General features: G+C 38.1%; 4 protein-coding genes across 4 annotated transcripts; 1 reads left to right on the top strand and 3 right to left on the bottom strand.

Annotated features, from left to right (window-relative positions):
• Positions 1-5,310: 5,310 nt before the first annotated feature.
• Positions 5,311-10,015, bottom strand: echs1 (enoyl CoA hydratase, short chain, 1, mitochondrial). The gene is made up of 8 exons (XM_054600312.1): positions 9,838-10,015; positions 7,949-8,146; positions 7,740-7,867; positions 7,033-7,132; positions 6,822-6,926; positions 6,037-6,156; positions 5,867-5,934; positions 5,311-5,771 (listed from the first exon to the last, which is right to left on the bottom strand). Exons 1-8 carry the CDS (start codon positions 9,926-9,928, stop codon positions 5,706-5,708), a joined length of 876 nt encoding a protein of 291 aa, XP_054456287.1. The 5' UTR covers positions 9,929-10,015; the 3' UTR covers positions 5,311-5,705.
• A 1,784-nt stretch (positions 10,016-11,799) lies between these two features.
• On the top strand, positions 11,800-12,267 carry sprn (shadow of prion protein). The gene has a single exon (XM_054600757.1). It carries the CDS (start codon positions 11,800-11,802, stop codon positions 12,265-12,267), a length of 468 nt encoding a protein of 155 aa, XP_054456732.1.
• Positions 12,268-12,695: 428 nt separating this feature from the next.
• Positions 12,696-16,906, bottom strand: mtg1 (mitochondrial ribosome-associated GTPase 1). Its single transcript, XM_054600265.1, has 11 exons — positions 16,669-16,906; positions 16,466-16,530; positions 15,839-15,943; positions 15,658-15,744; positions 15,479-15,535; positions 14,936-15,026; positions 14,777-14,838; positions 14,578-14,674; positions 14,370-14,451; positions 13,813-13,925; positions 12,696-13,603 (listed from the first exon to the last, which is right to left on the bottom strand). Exons 1-11 carry the CDS (start codon positions 16,769-16,771, stop codon positions 13,506-13,508), a joined length of 960 nt encoding a protein of 319 aa, XP_054456240.1. The 5' UTR covers positions 16,772-16,906; the 3' UTR covers positions 12,696-13,505.
• A 515-nt stretch (positions 16,907-17,421) lies between these two features.
• On the bottom strand, positions 17,422-23,046 carry paox (polyamine oxidase). Its single transcript, XM_054600276.1, has 10 exons — positions 22,808-23,046; positions 22,121-22,297; positions 21,729-21,859; positions 21,381-21,568; positions 19,981-20,159; positions 19,645-19,814; positions 18,667-18,752; positions 18,440-18,552; positions 18,155-18,309; positions 17,422-18,045 (listed from the first exon to the last, which is right to left on the bottom strand). The coding sequence occupies exons 1-10, from the start codon at positions 22,959-22,961 to the stop codon at positions 17,893-17,895; spliced, it is 1,506 nt and encodes a 501-aa protein (XP_054456251.1). The 5' UTR covers positions 22,962-23,046; the 3' UTR covers positions 17,422-17,892.
• Between the last annotated feature and the right edge of the window lie 2,904 nt (positions 23,047-25,950).

Raw genomic sequence — 25,950 nt, 5'->3', positions numbered from 1 at the left:
CAAAGACGCCTGAATGATTTATCTGATTAGTTTATCATTAGTAGAGGTTAAATCACGACTTTTAAGGCAAATATCTTCTTAAATTCAGACAGCCTTTTGAAAAAATAATTTTCCAAGAATAAAACTGTGTCATCTGCCAGTTGGCTAAATATAATAGTATTCCCAGCAATTGAGAGGTCCTCTAAATAACATGATTTTATATAGTGGTAAAAGCTATTTATAAAGATTCTGAACAGTACATAAAAACTATTAAATACTGTACAAACAAAAGGCCATAAAAACTGTAATGGCATGCATTGTCCATGAACTATGTATGTTATTTGTGACTTGGATATTTACTTTTTCTTTTAATTATTTATTTCCTTTTTTGTATTCTGTCAATGTTTCTTGTCTTCTGCAGTTGCCCCTCTGGCATGTTAGTAACGTATGCATTTTTTTCTTTGTTTGTTTCTTATTGTCAGTTTGGGAATTGTACAATGTTCTTTTGGTTAGATTCCTTGGCTTAAATCATCACTCAAACATCGTTGTCAGTATGCAATCCCTTTTTTAACATAAATAAATACATTAGCTTTTCAGTTTGTACATATCTGAAATATGGCTTTTATTTATGTTATGTATTCAATCAATTATTTCCAAAAATGTAAAGTCTCTTTTGCAACTAACTATAAGTTATGTAATTTTGGAAGTACATCTATATCACACTATAAAACAGCGTTGTGTCATAAGTCCGACAAACTGCACTATTGGTTTACTTTCGCTCAATGTTGATTCTGACACCCTTGGGTGGGCATAATTTAAAGCAGACACCGGTGAACGTGTTATTCTGACACGGCCCCTGGTGCCAAGAATGTGAGATAATGAAAATATTTGTCAGATAAAATCCACCCTGCCTGTTTCATCTGTGAGACTCTCAGCTGGATGGCAGAAAAGTGCTGAGGAGTTCTTTCCATGACCGCAGGTTCTGAAAAAAAGTAAAAAGCAGGAGATCTGCTTATAAAAATGGCTTTCATAAAAATCAAGTCACAGCATTGAGCATTGAGAAGCCTTGTGGTTTTATGGCCAATACTGAATTTACAATCCTTATACAGCTGCTATTAATAATAAACAGGAGATCCACGTTGGAAGCCTACTTTACTGCTGGTTTTAATCTGTAAATATTAGCCTTATGTTCATAATATTTCTGCATTTCAGACAAGACCTAAAATGCATTTTTGCTTCATCTACAGGCCTTGAGATGTTCTATGTGTAATGCTACACTCTAAAATATTATGTCTTTTATGCTTATTTTGCAGGAAGGATTCAGCCCATATCACATTTAGCTGTGCTTTTATTGGACTATTTACTTTTGTTGGGTCCATCTTTTTGTTCGTTTTATTTTTTCCTTAAATACAACATATAGCAAATGTACATGCAGTTCTGACATTTAACACAGGGTGGAGCATCGATTCAGGAAGTGCATGTATAGGTAAGCTCCAGGTGATGCAAATCAGGTGAGCGCACAGTATCAAACATTTATTAACCGTGTTAACATTTTGGCCCGAGAGACTGGCTTGGATCCTGAATGGAAACAGAGCTTAGACATTGTTGCTATAATGCCATGGTGAGCAAATGTCAAATGGTGAATAAATGGATCGCCATTACAAAGATAGCACACTGGACATAGTTTATTTATAGCACGTGTCCTAAACAAGTTTTCAGCGTTCGCCCCTCAGTGGCTCACTCTTTACACGTTTATTGTAACGTATGAAAAATGATAAATATATTTGTAGACGTTTTCTTTATTCGAAAACAGTTTTTGACCGACTTTGCTTTGATTTATGCAAATCATAGAATAAATTTAGGCGTAGGCTCACGTTGGGATAGGCTATGCATAGATCAATGAAAAAATTTGGATGTAAAAAATAAATAATGTTAAAGTCACCATGACTGAGTGGCACAGAGGCAGTGCAGTCTAAGAATATGAGAGGGAAGGGAGGTTTCAGAAGTGGAGAAAAGGGCCCTTGCAGGAGCCAGGCCTGTCTGCTGGCCTGAAAGCCCCTTTCTCCCTCTCTGGACCCATGCTGCTCTCTCTTTATTCCGGCTGCTTTAAATGAGTTTATCACGCTATGAGGGTCTGCACTGCCAAAATGTAACGTTTTGCCCCCTTTATCCGTGTGGAGAGCCTCAATTGAGTCTACATTTATTATTTTGACCTTTCGGTAGTCTCAAAGAGGAGCTTCTTTTCGGGCCCTCTCTGCAGACTTTTGTGCTTCCCTGCGGAGTGAGAAGACGAGTTTTTTTCTTCTTCTCCTTTTAAAAGTTTGGTTCCAGGGAGCTGACAAGAAAGCAAGCTCCAGGGGAATATTGAATGAAAATAAAAATCAATTAGGCCATGGCCTTTTGAATATATGGGGCGCCGCCGTGTGAAGATCAGAGAGAAAAAAAGGTGCCTCGCGATGATTGGATCGGCATAAGAAAGCGCACACTAACCAAATTTGTTCTGGTGGGTTTTTTTTTAAAAGTCAAAATCATTGTTTAATGTGTTCATGAATATATTTTTAGCCAATATGTGATGCGAGGGACTTAATAGCCTGTCTGAACAGCTAGTCTTTTTAAATAGGCTAGGCCTATTAAAACGTGAGTATTTTTACTTCTGTGGTGCTAAGCTTAGGCACTATATGATCATTTTAGAGTTACATTTTACTGAAATAATCATCTTCAACGACATTTTGTCAAAAGACTTGGTTATAAGATCTTAAAATCGAGCCTTTTGGATATTTGATGCTGTAAAAACCTGCACTTTGACAATTTTTTTTATTTTAAGTAAAGAAATCAAAAGTCAATTTGGTATGAAAAGATTTTCAGATCTTATTACAAACATAGAGCTGACAAGTAAGCAGAGTTCAGGCCGCAACGGTAATAACAAACAAGCTTTTGATTTTGATCACAAAACAAATGCAGTTGTTGCATTACAACTAAAGACATAAAACAAAAATCATGGGAATTCTATATGACTTTCCCACTTTAGAGAAAACATGCAGTCCCACTTTAGAAACGTCCTAAAGTGGGATAACTAGAGATTGCTTGAATAAAAAAATACATTTAGCACATTGTCACAATGTTATTGCATAATTTGATGCACATCAAACACATCATTTAATGAAAATCAAGTAGGCTACATTGATATATTTGTAACAATTGTATATGCTCAACATTCATTTTGTCTAAATCCATCGTCATTTGCCTTTGAGTGGGCTTCACCATAGGGCTTCACCATAGGGCTTCACAAGGAGTACTTCCTATTTGACGTTTGTCCGCCCCCATTTATGACATCACATCCGCAAAGTCATGGGATATCAGCCCTACTTTTATATAACACCAATCATGTTCACTTAAATGTTGTAGAGGAACAGAGAAATGCCCTGGAGCTGAGATGTTAACAAAGCAGTGACCCATCCTACAACTTGTTGTGAGTCTACGCAACAGTCAGTCCAAGTGAATTCATCTTCTGTCCAGTTTTTCTGCCTTTTGTAAAACAGAAGAAGAGCCCCATCTAGTGATGTGAAGTAGGCTCACACATCGATTGAATGCTGTGTGAACTGAATCCATTTTTAACTTGAGATTTGTATCAGACAGTATTTACTGAATTGTTGGTTTAAAAGAGGTGTTAGAAACAGCCTCTAAAACCAGGACCTTTCTCAATATGAAATATGAATTATATGCAATTATCTGTATCACCTAATATTAAAAATGTGTGGAAAGGAACACTCCAATGTCTTTAACAATGTAAATGCTGCTTCCGTAAAAAATAATAATCACAAAAAATATATTTTATAATCTGATATTGTTTAGTATACTATTCTATATATTTTACTGGGATGGAAAGTTCCACTATTTTTGGCATTTTCCAGACCAGGTGATTAATCTTTAAAATAAGCAAATAATTAATTAACTAACAATGGAAGTTGCATTGCAGCCCTAAATCTTCTGTCATACCATACATGGCTTTTTAAATGATCTGTTACACTTCAACCTTTTTTTTTTAATCTCTTTTGAGACTTTTAGGTTTATTATACTATGCCTTTTTTGACGGTTTATGACATACTATAATCAGTATTTTTAATTGCATACTATGATGACATTTTTCATGTTTTTCCATGAAATACTACTTTGACATTACAATATACTGTATTATTTTTTCACAACATACTATGTTAGGAGATTTTCTATGCCATGTTTTTATGATTCTCAATTAATTAAAAAAGGTAAAATGCCAGATAAGTAGGTCTAAACAAATAAAATAAAATAAATGATAAATAACCCAAGTATTGAGATAATATAATTTCCTTGTGTTTCCTTACTGTGAGTTTGTCCAGTATCAATCACGTCTGATCTGCTTCTGATGAGTCCTCTAGGACAGTGGTTCTCAAATGGGGGTACGTGTACCCCTGGGGGGGTACGTGAAGGCACTCCAGGGGGTACGTGAGATTTTTAAAAAATATATTTAAAATTAGCATCCATTCAAAAATCCTTTAAAAATTGTTATTTAATAAATATTCAATAAAATATAAGTGTAAGTTCATAAACTGAATTTAATGCAACAATGCAATCGTCAGTGTTGACAGTTTAATAAATGAGACAGTGATGGCAGAGCGCTTAGTATTACATCTTTTTTTCAACCAAAAATGCTTTGCGCTGGTTAGGGGGTACTTGGCTAAAGAAAGTATTTCACAGGGGGAACATCACTGAAAAAAGGTTGAGAACCACTGCTCTAGGAGATGGGTCCAGGTTTGCTTGAAATGACTTGGGACAAACCCTGAACAAAGAGAGCGGTTTTAAATATTGACTATGCAAGAGCAGAGGAGGTTACAATCCTTTAAAAACAGAGTGAGCTCGAGGAGGGTTCCATTTGTTCTTATAAAGCTGCTGTATCATCCGTGGACACAGGACAAAATGAATCCAAGGTGGATGGATTTAGTTACCACTTGTGACTTGACTGGATGAGGGTGAGTTTTTGCCCTTACATTTACAATCTGATTTACAAAATAATTAAAGAGTTATTAGAGTCACTGTTAGCGAAGTTCTGTAAATAGGAGTATTGGGAACAACAGAGTTTACAGTGGCTTATAAAACACGGCAGCTTTTTGCAGATAACTTATTTAGCACGACAGACAGACACAATGAAGGATTACCAAAATAAGAAACAAACTTGAATGTGTTTCGTAAAGAGGCACAGTGGTGGACTGACTGCTCGTTTGAAATAACATGTAAATATGACAGCCGTAGACATATTATTCCATTTTTGTTCATGCTTCAGTTACTGTGTTGAAAACCACTTGAGAGATTTATTTGTAAAATGTATAGAGAAATAAGTCACCTACAAAATGCAGACAAACATTTGATGGTGAAAATGAAAATGAAAGGCAAAATCAGCACAATTAATCTGATAAAGTACAATACTTATTCCTCCTATTACACACTGGCAGAGTTATCACACAGTATTCACATACACTCATCCCCCAGCACTCCTGTGTTCAGACTGCAAATGCATTTGATATCAAACCTCGGCAGGTAGAGCTTCACTGTTATATGACACTCTTGTCAAACATCTTGTTTGTTCCACTACAATCAGGACTTTTGCATCATTCAACTTATTGCAGATAAGGAAATGACCCGCTGATAACGGGAGCTTTGTGTTCTTGGTTGAGCTCTTGGTCTGCTCTTTTCTAATTATCCTGGAAACTGGCCTTCCTCTTCTCAACAAATGCGGTCATGCCTTCTCTACGATCATCCTGTAAAGAAAACCAGACACACACATCATGACTTGACTGTCATAAATCAAAGTCAACCCCCTGTCACTCCCTTTCACATTGGCTCTTCTACTCACTGTAGCAAAGGTAGCGTGGAATAAGCGCTTTTCCAAACGATTACCCTCAGCCAAAGTCAGTTCAAAAGCTGCAATCACATAGAGGAAACAAGTCAAATAGAATTAAAAATGTATTCAGTTTAGTTGGTTTTAGGATAGTCAACTTATTAGTAGAAACAAACGTTACACACCTGCATTAACAGCCTCTTTGGCCATAGCAGAGACCAGTTTGGAGTTGGCAGCAATTTTCTCGCCACATTTAACGGCTTCAGACACCAACTGATCCACTGGATAAATTTTGCTCACCAAACCTGACAAACACAAAAAACTACTGAATCAAATGACACATCATTTTATCAGGTACACACACTGGTACAGTCTTATGTAAGAGCCTGTGTCCACATAGCACCTTCTTCTGGCAGAAAAGTGTGAGCAGGGTGCTGCGAAGCGCATCATCCCAGCGTTTTCCTTTGTATTATCTATTTGGGATACCATCAATTTATATTGCATAATTTTTTAACCATGAACACTAAATGGAGAATGTCTGCTTAATACTTTGTATTGACCAGCTTGTCACCATTCAATCTGACAGCCGTTACGTCAGAGCAAGGTGAGACAAGGCGTACGGTAATAAAATCACAACACTCACATATAACATTCAGTGTTTGTCTGGCCCATCTGCTCCCAAGTAGTCATAAGAGGCCAAGGGCAAACAGGTTTCATCTTTAACAATGTATTGTATATTATAAGCTCATCATATCAGTTTTTACGTAAAATCTTAATCTGCAAATCAACTAGTAATTACACCAGTCAAATACATGTAGTGGCATAAAAAGTACAACATTTCCCTCTCAACTGAAGTGGCGATGAGGTAGAACGTAGCATATAATGGAAATACTCAAGTCATAAGTGCCTCAAATTTGTATTTAAGTGTGATACTTATACAAGTAAATGCATTTTCAAACACTGTTGTTACCTGATTGCTTGGCATTTTGTGCATTAATTCGGTCTCCTGTAAGTACCATCTCCATAGCCAGGGATTTGCCCACCGCACGGGTCAGCCGCTGGGTGCCACCCGCCCCTGCAGGTAGACAGACATCATGAACTCCAAAGCAAAAACCTGGTAACCTTGGTTTAAGGAAGTCAAGTCTGAACAGGAAGGAAAGCAGATACGAATGAGTCTTTACCAGGAATGGTCCCCAACAGGATCTCTGGTTGGCCGAACTGCGCCTTCTCTCCAGCGTAGATGATGTCACACATCATTGCCAGCTCACAGCCTCCACCGAGCTGAAACAACAGAATATATAGTATGAAACAAAGACACCCTTGCACAGTGACTAGTTTCTCTCTTCATTGTTTCATACCCCATTCATATTTGATGCATCCTGAACTGATAAAATACTGGATATACAGTGGTCAAAGCTACACAATATAGCCAAAAGTGTGTAGACAGCCCAGTGTTTTTGGTTTGGAGCTGTTTTCATGGTTGGGTTTGCATTCAGTGATGATAATTAAGGTGTAACAATGTGGCCAAATCTCATCAAAATGCAGACAAACAGTTTAAAGGAAAAAAGTGACATGGGATAAGACATGTGGGGAAGTCAACCTGGTCATTGACCTTTGGGGTAGAAATAGTACACAGTGGAATTTTTTTTATTTTTTTTCATTACTTTCTATTATACATTTGTACACTTACTCTCGTACTTTGCTTAATTACTCTTATTTTGAGAATGAGTTTTGTTTTCTTTTTCTTCTCAATTCTTTCCATATTTTATTTTCTTGCTTCAAAATCTTTTTATTGTCAATTAAATGTAATGTTTGCAGAATGTTTTCCTTTATCGGTTGGAAATCCCACCATCGCTCCACAATTAAAAACTTTGAAAAAGACACTCACAGCAAATCCATTGACAGCTGCAATCACAGGCTTCTTCACTGTGGACACTCTATTCCAATGAGCCAGGAAGTTTCCACCGTAACACTCCTGGAAAGTTCGATTCTGCATCTCTTTAATGTCCGCTCCCGCTAAAAACAAAAACAAAAGTTGAGCTCACTGCTGATATATCATTGCAAACAAAACCCAGAAAACACACTCAGTTCCCTCACCAGCAAAGGCTTTGTCACTGCCGGTGATGACGATGGCTCCGACTTCGCCGTCAGCTTCAAAAGCATCCAGGGCCTGTCCCACCTCCCTCATCAGCCCGTCACACAAAGCGTTGAGAGCCTTGGGCCGGTTCAGCTGGATGAAACCCACGTCACTCTTCTCACCTCGCTTTTCCACCAAAATATACTCATACTGACCACCTGCATGAAGAGATAACATTGATGGTGAGATAAGACTTTTGAAGCTTTTTGCAGGGTTCACAGAGTTAGGTTTAAAATTATTTTTGAGCTTTTCAATACCTGTTTTATAGTTCTGCTGGAAACACTGAGGGAAAACCAGTAGGGAAGATATGGCCTTGAATCACTTAATATTATATAACTGCTTTCCAATACTTCCCAGCAGTAGATAACAATATTGCAACACTTAACCATTATGAGACAATGAGCCTTTTAACTACTGTAGCTTCTTTACTGTTTTTTATTGCTCATTTATAATACTTATTTATTTTATTTTTTTTCTTGTTTGCACTATCCTCTATGCTGCTGTAATCCTGTAAATTTCCCGCTGCGGGAATAATAAAGGATTATCTTATCTTATTTTAGCTGGCAGTAGTACCAATGACATTTTATAACTAACATAACTGCCAAAGGCAAGCAAAAAAAACCATAAAAGAATTTTGTAAATTAAAGCATTTCTAATGTCTTTAAGGGTTTAAACTGAAGAATTTCAATACTATTTCAGGATTTTTAAGCACATTGTGTCACCAGAGTGGTCCGAATCCGGGTTAACCATTAACCATTAACTCTAACAGCCTTGTGTCAAGGCCTAAAGGAGATCCTGTCCTGGCCCTGATACGCCTTGAGGAGCAAAGTTACAGAACCAAAAGTCATGGCTGGTGCTTGCATACAGCTGTTATGTAAGTAAGGCCTTTATGCATATAGCTGTCATAAAATGGGGAAAATTGTCCAAGGACCCCATGCTGCACAAACAGGACCTTCAGGATCATAAGACCCTCCTGCACAAGTCACTTTATAGCCTACGTCTATACTGGTACCCAAAACCTGTCTAACTACCTTCACCTGACGAGGTACATATCCTCAGGGACCTTCCAACTGTTACTGCTTTTATTTTCCTCTATTTACTGGACTTCGGTGTATATCGATGGATGACAATAAATCTCTCTCAGAAGGTCTTAAAGCTGTAAATCAGTGCATATCTGCCCAGATCTCTGTAAAAATCACTCTGACTGCTGTCACATTGTAATTTAGCCACATCTGTGTAGCAGCTCCAGGATTTGTCTTTGATCTGATATCATCACTGCACTTCTGCACTCTGCAGTAGACTCTTGCTTTTTAATAACGTTTTTAAAAGACATTACAACAGCGTCCATCGAAATGTCCTTGATATACTTAGGTGTTTTAATTTGGGTGTTTCTTATTTTATTAGTGGTGAAATAATTTTGGATTTCAGAATATTATTGTTTAGTTTTATGCATTTTGTCTTTTAACATCTTGGGACCATGTTAGAAATAAGCATTTTCACGTTATCCCGTGAATTCTTTTTTTTTATGTCCAATCCATATATAAATCATATTTAACATGCTAAAATTAAAAAAAAAAATGTATCTGGGCTGTACAAAGTTATAGCAACCACAACTGTAAATTCCATTTTTGGGTGGAATTTCCCTTCACAAGGATAAGGATCCTCATGTCAAGCACATGATCTTCTATCAATCCTCAGCACTCAAACGTTTTGAAGTGCATAGTTCAACACCAAACACAGATAGATAAATAACAAACTTGAGGTCGTCGCAGGTTCACATTCAGTGACGCAGGCTTGACATTGTGGCTGCAGGGACACTTGTTCCACGGTCGGGTTTATAAACACACACCTGAGCTGTAGAGTCGGGCAGCGGACAGGACAGCCGGAGCTGCTCTGGAGGACTTCAGGAGCGAAGCCGCACTTCTGCAGAGGAAAGCCATGACAGTGACGACGGCAGACTGTTGTCAATGGACTTGCTTGGCTTTGGTGTCTGTCAATATCGCCGGAAGCTCCTATCGCTTCTTCTTCTTCTTCTTCTTCGTTTGTATTTATTCATTAACATGTTTACCGCCACCTTGTGTAGAGTAATGCATAGTACCACACCTACAATAAACACTTATTTAAAAAACAAGGCACATGATATGGCAAAGATAACTTAAATTGTATAGCATGATAACAAAATTACAAAAAAGGTTGATTGAAAAATAAATTAAATTAAATTAAAGTGAAAATAAATAATACAAATAGTGATGAGTCTGCACCCTTCCACAGTAGCTTTAAGGGTCATCACCATCACCTTCATCATGATCATCGTCATATATTTTCATTTCTCCAGAAGCTTTAAGGAGAGACTTTGCATGTTTACCTTTCATTTGTCTTAAAACACTTCATGGTTATCAGTGTCTGCAGAGTGCAGAGCCTGACTTCATTTCTTCTTCACTTTTAATACATTTAAATAAAATGTGCTCTATTCATATAAAGGTAGCAGTTTTTATTGTTTACTAAATGATTTAGATAATATTTATTACATATTATGTATATTTGTTAAATATACATCCTGGTAAAATTAAACAATTGTCTATATAATTATAAGATTATCTCAAAAGCCTTATGTTAGAATATCTGTAAGGTGTTAAAATATATATCATGCATCATTTAAAAACGATTTAAACATTTTGATAGAATGATCAAATACACATTTTTGGTAAAATAGGTGTTAACCACAAAATATGAGAATACCATTAAGTGAAAATGCTATCAAGTTATTTATTATGGTAATTTACAGATGGCCCTTTCTTCACAATTTCCGAGAGAAACCAAACATTAGCAACATTTTTATCTTGAAGTTAAAAATAAATCAGTAGATTTCAATAAAGTAATCTCAAAGGTTTTTAATACAGAATAAGATTAAATTAAACTATTGACTCATCTGACAGTATCTCAGTATTTGATGCTCTCTGGATGTGCGTCTGTGAGTGCGCTGCGCGTTCTCGCAGTCGTCTACATGAACGAGCCTGCATCTTCCGTGACAACAGCCTTTCATCTTTCCTCCGAGAGGCAAAAAAATAGGCAAGGATAAAAACACACGGAAATAAGGTAAGCAGTAACCTGGTTAACGTGGACGTGGGTGTATAGGAATACAATTAATGTATTTTTTAAATGGTATGTAATTCCTGCAGGTTACACCAGCAGCGGGCTAATTTATGAGAATACCGTGAAATGGACATCATGTATGCATGCATTTGCTAAACGTTTTATTGATATAATCATACGTGAAATATTGAAAGAGGACTGCCACAGTTCCGTTAGAACTCAATAATGTCATATGATGTCGATGGCCTAGGTATTAACAAGCATGCCATCTTTTGCCTTATTTCATAATCATCCATAGAAGGAATGTTACTTCATGTACAGTATATGCTGAAAGCTAACAGCAATGTTCTCTGGTGAGCATATTTATTTTTAAACTGACCTATTTTAATGAAAAGGGGGCAATCTGCAGCATTGGAATGTGTCTTTACTAAACAGCAATACTGAATGCTGCAAGATCTCATATTTTGTAATCTGAATGCTGAGCATATTATGTCACACCAGTTTAGGGTGATGTTTCTGGATTGTATAAAAATGCATTAGTGAATATAGAAAGCATGGTTGCAGCTGTTTGCAGACATTTTCTGCCACCCAAAATCAAAAGAGTAGTCTCTGTTTTAAAACTACATACATATCATTTCTCAATTTCACACCTTGAATTTGCAGTGAAACCACCACAATAGGTTTAAAATGTGCTCCATTGTGTACTCTCCCTGCACAGATGCCAGGAATGAACCAGGTGGTTGCAACATGCTGGACTTGCCTGCTGCTTTCTGCTTTCCTCTGTGAGCCTGTGCTGTCCAAGGGCGGTCGCGGAGGGTCCCGGGGCTCCTCTCGAGGTTCCCACTCCCGGGGCTCCACAGCTGGGAATTACCGAGGAGGAGGCGCCTACGGTGGGACCCGCTCTCGCGTCAGGACGGCGGGGCGATCCTCCCCTGTGAGGGTGGCAAGTGCAGCAGCAGCAGGGGCAGCAGTGGCATTAACGGCTGATAAATGGTACGCCTCTGCCTACCGCCGCAGCAAGGCTGACAACTCAGACGAAGAGATGAGTTACTACAACAGGACCAATTACTTTGATGCACTTATGTCAGGCTCAACACAAAATGGATCGTCTCTCTCTCGACTGGTTTCTATCATTATTGCAACATTTTCCCCCAAATATGGACTCTTACTGGACCTTATACTCTAGATGTTCAGCTTATTTTTCTAGGATAAATTCCTTTGACTAAGTTTCTGTCTTGGATCTGACTATAATGAGCAGGACTGGCCTGGAACCTGCACTGGAAAGACCAGTGGTAGAAGGACACAACAAAAACAGAAAAAAACCTCTGTACTGTATGTTTTTACACATCATCTATAGCAACAGACAAATGTACATTACCAACACAGTATTCAATGTGAAAAAAAGTGTGCGCCTTAGTCGAAACGGTGTGTGAGACAGAAACTGGGGGCCGAACTCTGTCAAAATTGTAATTAGTTTACTTCCCTAAAGCTAGATTCTTAGTTTGAAAATGTGTTAAGAGAAAAATAAAAGTGTAAACAAACCACAGGCCCCCAATTTCAATAGCACTGCCAAATTTAATTGTATCTTAAAAATCTTTATTTTCCTAAAGAACACACACAAAAAAGTGAATGACCAGCATCACTGCTCAGTAATACTGGAGGAAAACCATGTGTATGTATTAGCAGATTTGGGTCTAAATATAAAGCCTTGACTTGCTGCAGTTTCTGTAACACTGAAGTCATTCCATAAAGCAGCAAGGTGGCACTCGCATTATTCTAATTATTTTTTAATGAAGTTGAAAAAAAAAAGGAAATTGCAATTTGTAAACTCTCCCTTCCTTCTGCAAAACTTGATTTCAAGACTGGATTTACAGAAAAGATCTATTTATAGAGGTAGTCAAGTAAATTTAATTTATAGAGCCCAATATCACAAACCATAAGACAAGGCAGATGATAGTATTGTCCATTGAGAAAGTTTAACTGTATTTCCACAACCATCTCAAATGTCTGTGCAATGTATACCCTTTTATACAGAATTTAGAAAATGAATTAGCAGACCTGTGTATGAACCACGTCTTTGCTGGGAGTGACGCCAGGAAACAAACTGCTGCTCTCACTGTTAATCATGTCTCCGATGGTCTGTCCATCATTCCAGAGGAGCTTTTTACCTTCAGTAGACACTCAGGAGCAACATACTGTTCCATATCAATAGGTGCACTCATATCACATGCTACACTTATAAATAAAATATTTGTCATCACTGTCTTTATGCTAATAAATATCCTGTTTACACCATTTCAGATGTCTGCGTGTATTCTACGAGCAAAGCTGAGACAAAATGTCGTACTTTAAATCAAGCTGAATCATTTTATTTGCAAAGGATCCAGAAACAGTCTCTGGTTGTCTTCAGTACAATGTCCGAGGTCAATCCAGCATTACTTGTCCCAGCTCTCCTTTCCTGAAGGTTCTTATGAAATCGTAAGCTGCTGCTGTGTAGTTTGGGACAGTGATGGTGATATTTCCTGAGGGAGACGAGGAACAAAGATTTTAATTATGAGACGTATCTTTTAGACGTTAATATGATGCTAATCACACTGTCAAACTCTTGGCAACAGAGTAAATAAGTGTATTTTACAAAATGTCATTCTATTCCTTTAACTTAATTAAACTGAGAGATTTCTAACTTCTACTGTATGCATCAGGAGCATCTGTAGGAATAGCACTTTCTTACCCACTCCAGTAATGGCTTTGACCCGTTGTGTCTTTCCAAGTCTTACAGCAATGCGTTTGAGGACATGCTGGATGTCATCACTTGGCTCTTGGAGGTCGTATTTTTCAACATAACTGCATAAAAACACACACACATACAATAACCTTTCACAGTAATGTGAAGTAGGGCTGTCACAAGATCAGATTTTCACTACACAATTATCAGTTTGAATCATTGTGACATCTAAAGAAAATAAGATTAAAAAGATTAAATAATGCTATCATTCAAATTCATCTTTTACTTTGTTTATTGGGCGGGTTGTCTCTTTTTCCGGCCAATAAATTACACTTAAATTACAAGTGAAGGGAGGTGGATAGAGTCTGTAACCATAATTGTATATATACAAAATTAATTAAGAAGCGCTAGATCAGTTACACAATGTTGTCATATGTGTATTATTAACAGGATATCAATATTAGGTTTTTAAATATCATGGTTATCATCAATAACGCTATATTGAGACACCCCTAATGTGAAGTAAAATTAATACACTGACCATATAAATCAGAAAATCCTACCTGAACTTCCCTAGCCTGTTCAAAGAATAGAGTAAGTAGTCAGCGATAATGTCTTCACCCACTAAATGGTCCAGAATAGTTCCTGAAGAAGGAAGGAAAAAATATCTTAACATGTGTTGAGCACATATGAAAAAATTCAACAGTACAACAAAGTAATTTCCTAAATGACAATAATTGTCATGTTTGTCAATAATCTTGTTCTGCTCACCACACAAAGCCAGCTTCATGCCTGTTTCAACACTCTCAATCTTAGGAGGTAAGACTCCCGGTGTGTCCAACAGGTGCATTATGGGTCGTTCACAAACCTGAGGACAAAGACAGATACAAATACTTTGCAGATGCGCACTCACACTATGAACCCATGAACACAAAACATACACAGTGACAAACATGTGCTCGACTCTCACCTGAATTTTAGTCAGGACCGCTTTCGTTATACCTGGCTCCCCACCTACTCGAGATGCACGACCTGAAATTTGTGTATAATTACGCCTTATATTTATTACTGAGGACATGATTATACAGTATCAACGTCCAACAACTATCAACTACTTTATCATACAAACCTTTTTTCAAGTTTGTTCTTCTAAGGGAGTTAATAAGAGATGACTTCCCCACGTTGGGCACGCCAATCACCATCAGGCAATAATTTGTATCCTGAAAGATTTACATGACAAAGTAAGAGCATAGCCAACATTTGGACTCCAATAGCTTGAAAATCAGAATATTGAGGAAGAGACATAAAAATGGAAATAAATGGTTAAATGGGGATTCAGATCCACTGAGTCAGTAGAAAAAACACTTTAGAATCACAATGAAACAGCATTTCGGTAAGCCATAATCATAGCTCTGTGACGGTATGACTTCTTATTAAAATGTTTTATACGTCTTATATCATATATAGCTTATTGCAGATATGTTGTTATCGGCTATGTTGTGTGATAAGTAACAAGAAATTATGTTTGAGGTGGTTAAGGAACAGTGAGGACACAGTATCTATGCCAGAGAGCCCTGACAGCTGTAAAATGCAGATTGGCCGATCATTTTTAGCTTACTACTCTCAAAGTTGAAACCAAAATATAATATTAAAGTATCTGGAGAAAGCATACCTCATCTCTGTTAAAGCGTGGTTTGCTCTCAATAATTTCCACCACCTTTGGCACCAACTACGGGAAAAAAAACAGGAATAATATGCACAGTCGTGCTTAGAATTATTTATTTTATGTCAGCTGTGAAAAAACTTCTGCAAACAATCAAATGTTGAGTATTCATTGTAGATGACCTTTACCTTTTTGATGTTGTCATCTCTCTGTTTTAGAGAGTCTGTGAAAAGAACATTCCTCACCCCGTTTTTTTGTAGCTTCTTCAGGATTCTCTGCAGGGCAAATGTAAAGACGACATTTTATGTAAGTGATTTATAAAATGCTGATGACGTGTAGCTCTGTGAAAATATCAGCAAAACTTTCTACCTGCTTGTTGGACAGATCGGCAAGGTCCATCTTGTTTAGAATTAGCAGGTGGGGTCTGACATCCAGAGTCTCCTGAAACACAGGGTTTTTTCCAGAGAAGGGGATGTCCATAATGTTAAAGAAAAATCAAACCCTTCTGATTTTACCTCTCCTGTAAAAAGACGCAAAATGCTTGGATTTTTAACTTAAGTTAAGAAAAGATAACCATATCTCAATTATCCCTGTGTCCCCCCTATGACTTCTAATCTACGCATTCCTGATGGTTGTAACAAGGTCAGTACTTAATCAAAATGGGGAATATTTCTCTACTAAGATTGTGGCACCTAGAACAATCTTTAAAACTTAATCTTTAAAAGAAATGTGTTTTAAAGTGATTCTTTTTTCATTTCACATTCTTGCTCACAGTACCTCTCTTTATTTGATCACGCTTTTATGATTTGTGTAGGGATTCTCCCAATTGTATTGAGGTCAATTATTCTCCTTAACCGTTTTATTACTGTGTTTTGTAAGAAAGTGTACAACTGATGTAATGACAGAACGATATTTCATTTAAATATGTAATCACAAATAGGATGCCACTTTTCACTGCTCTAGTCTGAAGGTAATGCAGTCAACAATAAAGGATATTCTGGCATCATGGATCTCTATGATGCAGTCGACATTCTTGAGGTTGGCTCTCATCTGCTTCAGTCCTGCAAACGACCAGGTACAACTATTATTATAGCAAATTATACGACCAGCAACTTATATTACATAAAGGAATTCTTGCTTTACACACACAAATGTATAATTTGATATACTCTGGAGATAACTTAAAGCAAAGTTTTCACCTTTAGCCATGTGTCCTGGGAACCAATGAGCCACTTCACGTCCTCCAAAGTCAAAAACAGTCCTGAACTTGCTGACATTACGGAGCGCGTGGTACAGTTTCATGGCTGCTGTTCATCTAGTTATGACTGCGCCTGGCGTTTGTTTGTGTTAATTTAAATCTTATTTTGACCGACAAAACATCCTCAGCTTGACATGTTGAAGGTGTGCTTCACTGTTTACATTCCGACTCGAATCTGCCGTCAAACAACATAGTTCCGGTGCATCCTTCTTCTTCTGGTTTTTTTACGCTTATGATGGCATTACTGCCATCTGCAGGATAACAATTGATTTACTTTAATGACTATCTTCTGAACCTGTATCGTGCAGGAACTTATTACCTGCCTTTGTATTGAGTCGACCTAGTGAGGTCATACTGTGTAGCTTTGGATTGTGATGTAAAGTTTATATTAATCAAATTAATAATAATTAGTAAAGGTTCTCCAGTCCAAACCCTCTTTCTATGGCCAAGTATGTTTCATGATATTACTCAAAAATAATGTAATATGTGAGAGCCAGGATTATACAAGAGCAAAAGTTAATGCAAAATATTGTCAGTTACAAACAATACAAAAAATACTAAATATAATTTAATTTTTTTAAATATGTTACAGCTTTATACATTTTCTTTCACATAAATGTGGGACATAATTCACTCATTGACTTTGAACATTGACTTCGGACAGAACTGTATATAATAATTGATTAAAAAAATGTATATTTTATTAATAGAATCTGATATTTCATTCAATGCATACAAAAATAATAAGATTAGCAAAGCAGAAAGTTGAAAACTGCATGGGATTCATCAGTCTTAAAATAAGACAATCAAGTTATGAAATTGCTACTAATTCTCACAACTGTATCATTATTAAGATGATTTGTTTGATTAACTTCAAACTCAATTAGTTAATTGTTTTCTATACAAAGAGGCATTTCATCAAGAATTCAAAGCTTTATCCTTTACATATTTAATGAAAATGTCATTACTGTATTGATTACTTTAGTTGCCTGAGTCCATTTATATTTCAATGCACTAAACAGCATAAGGTCAGTAGTATCTCACTTAACTGCTTATCATAAACTGCAGCTCTACACAATCCTCAGAATCAACTCAGTTTGAAAAAGTTGCAGATTTTAGCCATAAGTATGATAAATCTTTTCTTGTCAAAGCAACATAGATTCTTTTAAAGCTTTGAATTAGGCGGCTCAGATGGACTGATTGTGGAGTAGTGAGAGATGAGTCGGTCAGCTTCTCTCCACCCAGTGAGAAGAGCTCCATGGACGGTGGAGTAGTAGTATGGATGAGTGGCCTCTCCAGCAAACAACACCTGCAGGGGCTGAAACAAACCAAATAGTTTCAAAGAGTCTTACACCTTGGTTAATTATGCGTGAATCTGTATTTACGCTCAGTGCACACATTGTGTTTGAGTAAGAACATTTAGGTACTTGTGACTTTGATCCCTTCGTAGGCAGCGGCTCCTTCATGTTCTCCAGGTCCTGTGCCGAACACCCTATTGCTGGGTGACTGTAAGATCCACATGTCCAGGGGTCATGAAACCACTGGGAGCGCAGGACCCTCCTCGGGGTGATGGTAGGGTTCCCTAAACAAACACACTTAGTCTGTGAGGCCTGACAGAGATCCCTCTAAAATTACTTTTATATAGAATTTTTTTTAGAAAAAACAAAGATCCTGCGGAGGAAGTAATGCACTTGTGACTTATTGAGTATCACCTGTAAATCTGCGGATGAGTTGTGTGACGGCCTGTGTGACCTCTTGTTCAGACAGTGTCTCCATATACTCTGACTCATGTCCAGCAATCCAGCCACACAGAACATGGCCATACCTGAGAGGAAGACCACAAACAGGACATTATTCTCAATCAATGCCTTTACCAGTTATTTTCCATTGAATACAACATGACTAAGGCAGGCGAGCATCAGCATTTGTGGTTGTTGACCTTTCAGTAGGTTTGACCAGAGTGAATCCACACAGCTTCCTTATCCAGGACCTCTGTACATCTGGCACCTGGTCCACCATGACATCCTGAATCATGACAAGAGATGAAACCGACAGTTCAATTGTTTGCATACGTTAGACATTTTGCTAATTACTGTAGTTGCACTAACATTAAACATTTTGGCAAATGTGTTGGTGGAGAATAAGAGAAAATGGTATGGTTGTAAAGAGTAATCCTGAACTGGTGGTTTTACACTGGAGTGCAACACAAGAGGTGTTAAACCTGCTGGTCAAACAACCCCTCACGCTGTATTGTGATGGCTGATGTAGGGCAAAGAATTTGTAGTTATCCAAAGATTAAATAATTTCTATTGCTTTCTATTCTCAAGGCTGTCCTGTTTTTCTTTAATAAACATATTTAAGAAAGAGATGAGAATGAGATTTGACTGAGGTAAGCAAGGAGTCATATTAGCCAAATGGAAAGCAGGAAAAGAAAGAGAGGAAAAAGCTGAGGAAATGATGTGAGCAGTAGTCTGTATTTTGGCGGGTCAGGACAAATCAGATTTTAAGATATACACCAGTGAGACATCTAAAAGTCAGATATACAGCTAGTTTAATCCTTCTAAATCAAAATATTTCAACATAGTTGCTGCATACAGTATTGTAATGGGACGAACTTTCTGCCAGGGAGGGGGACTGCAGGGTCTGATTAAAGCAAGTCGCTGCAGGCGGCTTTTGAAAACTATGTGACCGACTGAAGGGCTGATTGGGGCAGAGATGTCGGCATGCACCCGTTTGTGGGGAGCCGTGCTTGGTGGACATAATAAGGCACATAGCGCATTGCTGGCGTTTCTCCCTCTTAAATGTTAATAATTTGTCTCGGTCTGTGTTAAAGGTTTATGTGTTTCAACAAGCCTTGGTGATTCCTCTTCCTTTGAATGCTTATATGATTGAAATATTCTTTGACTGCAAGTCTCACCTCATCTTCCCACACAAGATTGATGACCTCACAGTCAGTGTCCCACCACGGTGAATCAAACTCCACAAATATTTTATTGTTTGTTCCAAAACCTAGTCTCTGGACGGAGTGCAGCTTGTGTAGAGGGAGAGGAGGGTGGAACAGGGCTGAATGGTGCTTCTTTAGGTATCCTGAACAAACAGAACAAATCAGAACAAGTTAGGTTTTGTTCAGTACTGAATAGCTTGAATCTAAACTCTGCTTCAAATTACACTTGAAATGTACTTTTGATTACATCTCATGCACTTATATGGAATTCAGCCAACTTTGTTTGTGAATGTACGTGTCAGATTCTACCTAGAGGTACTGTGACAATAACATGATCAGCAGCGATCGTCTCCTCATCACACTCGATCATCACAGGGTTTCCTCTCTTCTCTGTTTTGTTCCAGTGGATACAGCGAACAGGCTGATTGTAGGTCACTAAACCACTGGGGAGCTCTGACATCAAGTTTTTGACCAGACCTTCATAGCCACTGTGAAAGACAATTATGTTTAAGTTAATCGGACATGCACATGTGTGCTGAAACACTTAATTAACAGAATAATGTACAGCTAATATGCTCTGCAAGGCCCCCTCCTGCAGACAGACCTGGGAGGGAAGCTAGCCTGTGAGAGTCTGGTGGGCCGGCATTAACCCATGGAGACTCGTCCAAGAACAGCCTAAAAGAACTACATGGATCTGTCGTCCTTTGGACCCACCACACGCAGGGATAGACATTGGGGTTGGGTGCATTGGGAGCCAGGAGGCAGGCAAAGGTGAAGACCTTAGCGTGCTGACCTCTGGCAACATAAACTGGTTTTAGAGACAGTGAACACCAACTCTTTAGCGGGAAGATCCCTGAACTGGTACAGAAGGTGGAGCGGCACCAACTAGACGTAGTTGAGCTCACCTCTGCGCATAGCAAGGGGTCTGCAACCAAACTCCTTTTCCAGAGTTGCCAAGGGTGAAAGGTGCTGGGAAAACATAGGGATACTCGTGAGGGTAGCCCCCAGATGAGGGAACAAGAGGGTCAACTCTATGGGACAGTGAGATGCTCAGAGGACTTCTCTGAGGGTTGTTTGTGCTTATGTACCAAACAACAGTTCAGATAACCCGGTCTCCTTGGAGTCTTTGGGTGGCGTCCTGTAAAGTATACCGTCTGGGTCTACATTTCTGCTGGGGGACTTCAATGTGACAGGGGTGATTGACAGGAGTGATTGGGAGGAACAGCCTCCGTGATCTGATCCTAAGAGGTGTTTTGTTTTTGGACTTTGGACTGGAGCTTGGAGCACAGCTGCTCCTTTGGGTCTGGTCGAAAGGAGCCTGTTGAGGTGATTTGGGCATCTAATCAGGATGCCTCCTGGGCGCCTCCCTTTGAAGGTTCTCCGGGCATTATATATCTGATCTGGCCTGGGAAAGCTTTGGAGGAGGAGCTGGAAAACATTAGTACGTAAAGGGACTACCTTGCTTGGCCTGCTGCCACCGTGACCCGGCCCCAGATAAGTGGAAGAGGATGGATAGATGGACCTTTAATTCGAGTCACTATAAACTAAATACTTGGGGACATCCTTTGGTTGCTGTCGGACAAGCAAGGCACCATTTTTACTTATTAGATGATTAATATGAAAATAAAGGACATAATGGTTTAATGAAATTGATTATTAAAAAAATTGTTAGTTGTTACACTACATGTATGCAATGTTGGAGTACGAACCCTGGGAATGTACAGTCCAGTCCAGGAAGAGTTTTATAAAGGCCATAGGCCCCCAGGCCCACCTCATCCATGCTGTGAGCCCCATTAATGCAGCACTCCAACTTCAACATGTTGCTGATCATACACAGTCGCAGAGATCTGGTGGTTGCATCAATATCTTTCCACTTCTCTGCAGCTCGTTGTTGAATCTGCACCAGACAACAAGCAACAAGACAAACTCTTAATTCTTACAAGATGCAGTCAATTTATTTTGTTTTTTGCAGTTTATTATCAATAACATATGAGCTGGAATAGCTCAGGTATTGGTAGCTAACAACCACATTATTTTAGTCACTGAGAAAAACATACCTCTGCCCGGATGAAATCTCCCACACAGGCCCAGGGTTCTCCTCCTTGACTCTCGAATTTTGAACTTTCATCCAGCAACTCAGCAAACATTTCATGAGTATAATAAATTTCGTCAGCATTCATCTTCCGACCTGAAAACGTTACACAACGCACAGAATCATAATTATTAAAATATCACCAGTTTACACTCTCACACTGCAGTAATTAGTCATTGACACGCTGGCTTCATATAACAATAAATATCTTTTTTTGGTTGGGTCTATTCTGCTGAAAAAATGTTCATACTGTACCTTACCATTCCAGTTTTAGTTTAAATAGGTGTATGCATATTGACATATGCAGATTTATATTAAATTTGTAATATTTGGCTATGCAAATGAAATTGACTTTACCTGAACTGCAGAAAACGTTGGGAACAAAAGGGGGATGTCCTCCGATGTCCATGGCCTGGTTCTCTGGGGTGAGAGCCTCTGGATCAAGAAGATTGTACTTGCGGGCCAGACAAAACACAGGGTTCTCCTCGCATGGTCCATGGATCCAGTTTGCTCCTATCTCAACAATATTATCACCTGCAGATGGAAAATATTGTGTGGTTGCAGAAAAGAAAGGAGAATGTTATGTTATTATACTGTGTTTGTGTGCCTTTACAGCAATTTTATTGCTGTTTATGATAGGGTATAACCCTTACATAATCATCTATTCTATTTATCAGTTAGTCACATGATTTACAGCAGACAGATTTAGGTTTGGTCCTAGTTCAGAAAGAACAAAACATTTTTAAATTAGGTGAGGCAATACTCGAATCTGTAAAGTCTCAAAAATCTGATAGAAAATAGTAAATTTAGGGGTAGTAGCAGTTTCTATTTTTCTGTATTTATCTGTATGCTCCTGTCAGAGTTCAGCCTTGCTCTTTGGATCAGATGGAATAAAACTTCCTGAGAGGCAATGGAAACACCATTAAAGAAATGACACTGCTACTTTTGAGACTTTGCAAGAAAAAAAGTTTTGGTGATTTGCAAAAACCCACTTAAAGATAATCTGCAGTCAAAGTTGTAAATAGTCGCCTTATTGTCGCTCACCCAGTCTGCCAGTTCTGATTCTTCCTCCGCTTCTTGCAGTCGCTTCAAGTATGCGCACATGAAGAAATCCAGTACTAACGAGGCGGTGAGCCGCTGCTACACCTGAAATCCCGCATCCTATAATAACTATTTTAGCATTCACATTCACAGCCATAGCTGGTTCTGTACTAATGCAATACAACGGACTCTGGTGACATGACAAGTCCTTCCTATGGCAAAGAGATAGGGGACGTCTAGAATGCTTACTTCCTGTGAAGAGTTTCAAAATAAAAGTTGTTTTTTGAAGGCTTGAACCGAGTAATTTACACATTTCAGTTATAAAACGGGAAATGTCAAGCTTCTTTTAAATCAATAGGTTCGTTCGAGTTGACTGCGCCTCGAAAGTGGACGAGAGCAGGCGGCAGCAGCAGGGGGCAGTTTTCAGCCTTCAATGTAAACACAGGACGTCATTGAAATGTTTACTGTTCGTTACGTTTGTAGGCTACCTGTAGTTTATAGACTACGTTTGGGTTATATGGATGTCCATCAGTGACAGTAGTTCTCTCCTTTTAAAAGGAGACTGATGCTTCACATCGTTAACCTGTGGACTTCACACATTACATTACATTACACTGGACTTCACACATTACAGTTCTCTGACTGAAAAAATGTTGACATCAAGTTGGAATTAGGCTTTCTCAATAGATATCTTTATTTACAGATACTAAATAAATAACCTTATATATTATGATGATGATAATAATAATAATAATAATAATAATAATTATTATTATTATTATTATTATTATTATTATTATTATTATTATTATTATTATTATTATTATTATTATTATCAGCATTAACATCATGCACAACGTGAGTCCACTAGCCAACAATCTAGCGTCAACTCTTACATTTACACAGAAAATAAGAATTTTTCTAAAAAACGTGGTGTTTGTTGTCAAAACTATAAGAGCCAATCAGCTCTTTGATCGGGAGATTCATGACGTCAGAGCAAGTCGTGATCAACCGGCATGCATTGCGCGGCGACCGCCGGTGATCGATTCTGCGCAGGACTGGCTCATCTCGAACGAACCCATTTGATGTAACCCCAGTTTTAGTAGCAGCTCAGTGGAGTAGGTGTCGTGCTAATAAGTGCACACATTCACTGAAGGTGGATCTAGCTACATTACTAGATAGATAGATAGATAGATAGATAGATATAGATAGATAGATAGATAGATAGATAGATAGATAGATAACTTCATTTTAATTGTTTAATTTATCTTTGAGGTATTGTTGTTTTGTTAACAATGTTTTGCAACGTAGCACGGCTCATTTATATATATAAAAAAAAGGCCTTCATTTATATAGGCTTGTTATCAAACTACAACTTTTGCTGGTAAATAGGAAACCTCTCAATTCACCAAGGTTATTAGGCATGAATTAAAGTAGGACATTCACAAATAAAATACTGCATAGATGCTGACTTTAACAGCTGCTCTGACTGACCATGTGCACTACCCCTAGCCTAAAAACATTTCTGTAAACTCTACAAATAAGATACACATTTAATATTCTTGTACAGACGTTAACAACCTACATGTTACATTGTAATTAGGGTCAAATATACTGTCTAGCCTAGAAAATTGTAGATCAGTTCATTTGATTGTGATTTCACACACACACACACACACACACACACACACACACACACACACACACACACACCATATATGTATAATTTGTTTACCACTATCAGCTGCTATAACCCCATCATTTATATTTTCAACTGTGTAATACTGATCTAACAGTGCAATAAATTAGTCTGCTTTACTCTGGCATTAGTACTGCAAGAAAAACTAGTTTGGTGATTTGCAAGGCAACTGTTGTATCTGCTTAACCAGGTGTCAAGTGTAACCGTATGGAGCGCAGGACTCTCTTATAATTTTGCGAAGCAACAGCAAGCTATGAATTTCCGGTGCAACTAGTTGTCTATGATGACGAGCTTTGGATATTGAATCTTGAATCTAGGGCTGGCCACCAGTTTAGGTTTAGAATCTGTTTTGCAAAGTTATGGATGAATTGTCAAAGTAGTAAATTAAACATTACAGGAGTTAGAGGAGAAATGAATCCCAACATACATCTCGAGATCCTCTAAAACATCAAGATTAGAGCAAATTCAGACAGTAACTGACAACTTAAAACCAAACCGTATGTGTGGCCCTGGAGGCTGTACCATTTAGTGCATACATTTCTACAAATGGAGACATTTCACTGCTAGTCTCATGCACAGTTTGGCCAGAAGGTGGCTCTACAGGAGAGGCCACATTGTTTTCCAAATCCAAAGAGGTTACGCTCTTGGCCAGTGGCGAAAATATCTCACACTCAGTTAGCCAGGCTTTTCTGTTCATTCCTGTGTGTAAAGCAGTTTTTAACTCTACATTTAAGTAAAACTATTAAATATTACTATCCATTTTCATCCAAACTAGTGACCAGGAAGCAGCTACAGGTTGAGACTCACCTTTGAATGTTCGGATGAGCTCTGTGATGGATAGTCTGATCTCCTGCTCACAAAGTGTCCACATATACTCTGACTCGTGCCAAACGATCCAGCCACAGAGAGCATGGCTATATCTGAGTTAAATTGTCAAGAGGAGTCACGAGTTTTCATTGGTCTCTGAATATGAATTACCCTGGAAACTTTAAACAGGGAAGCATCAGCATCTGTCATGGTTCAGGTGCCTAATATGCTGCTGACCTTTCAGAAAGTTTAAGCACTGTGAATCTTGACATCTTCCTTATCCAGGACTTGGCACTTTTGACACTTCAGGAAGAGGGTTCAAAACATCCCCCTGAAGAGAAAAAAGATACAAAACAAACAAACAAAATGTTTTGTGTTGGTGTGCATTTATAATCAGATTCTGTCTACTTACTTGATACAGTTATTTGTAGATGGAAAAAAAGCAAGACAGTGTGTTTATGGTGTGTTTACCGCTATTTTATGAATTAACATTTAGGAGCTGGTTAATATATTCTGTAGTTCATGGCTGCACAATCAGACCTCATCTTTCTACACCCGGTAGATGATCTCACTGTAAGCATCCCACCACAGTGATTCAAACTCTACATACTGTATATTTTGTTGCATCTTCCAAATCCCT

This window comes from Anoplopoma fimbria, chromosome 6, assembly GCF_027596085.1.
Source record: "Anoplopoma fimbria isolate UVic2021 breed Golden Eagle Sablefish chromosome 6, Afim_UVic_2022, whole genome shotgun sequence".
In the NCBI taxonomy this organism is placed as follows: domain Eukaryota; kingdom Metazoa; phylum Chordata; class Actinopteri; order Perciformes; family Anoplopomatidae; genus Anoplopoma; species Anoplopoma fimbria.
The sequence above is the reverse complement of the archived record's forward strand: the minus strand, read 5'-3'. Positions and strand labels throughout refer to the sequence as shown.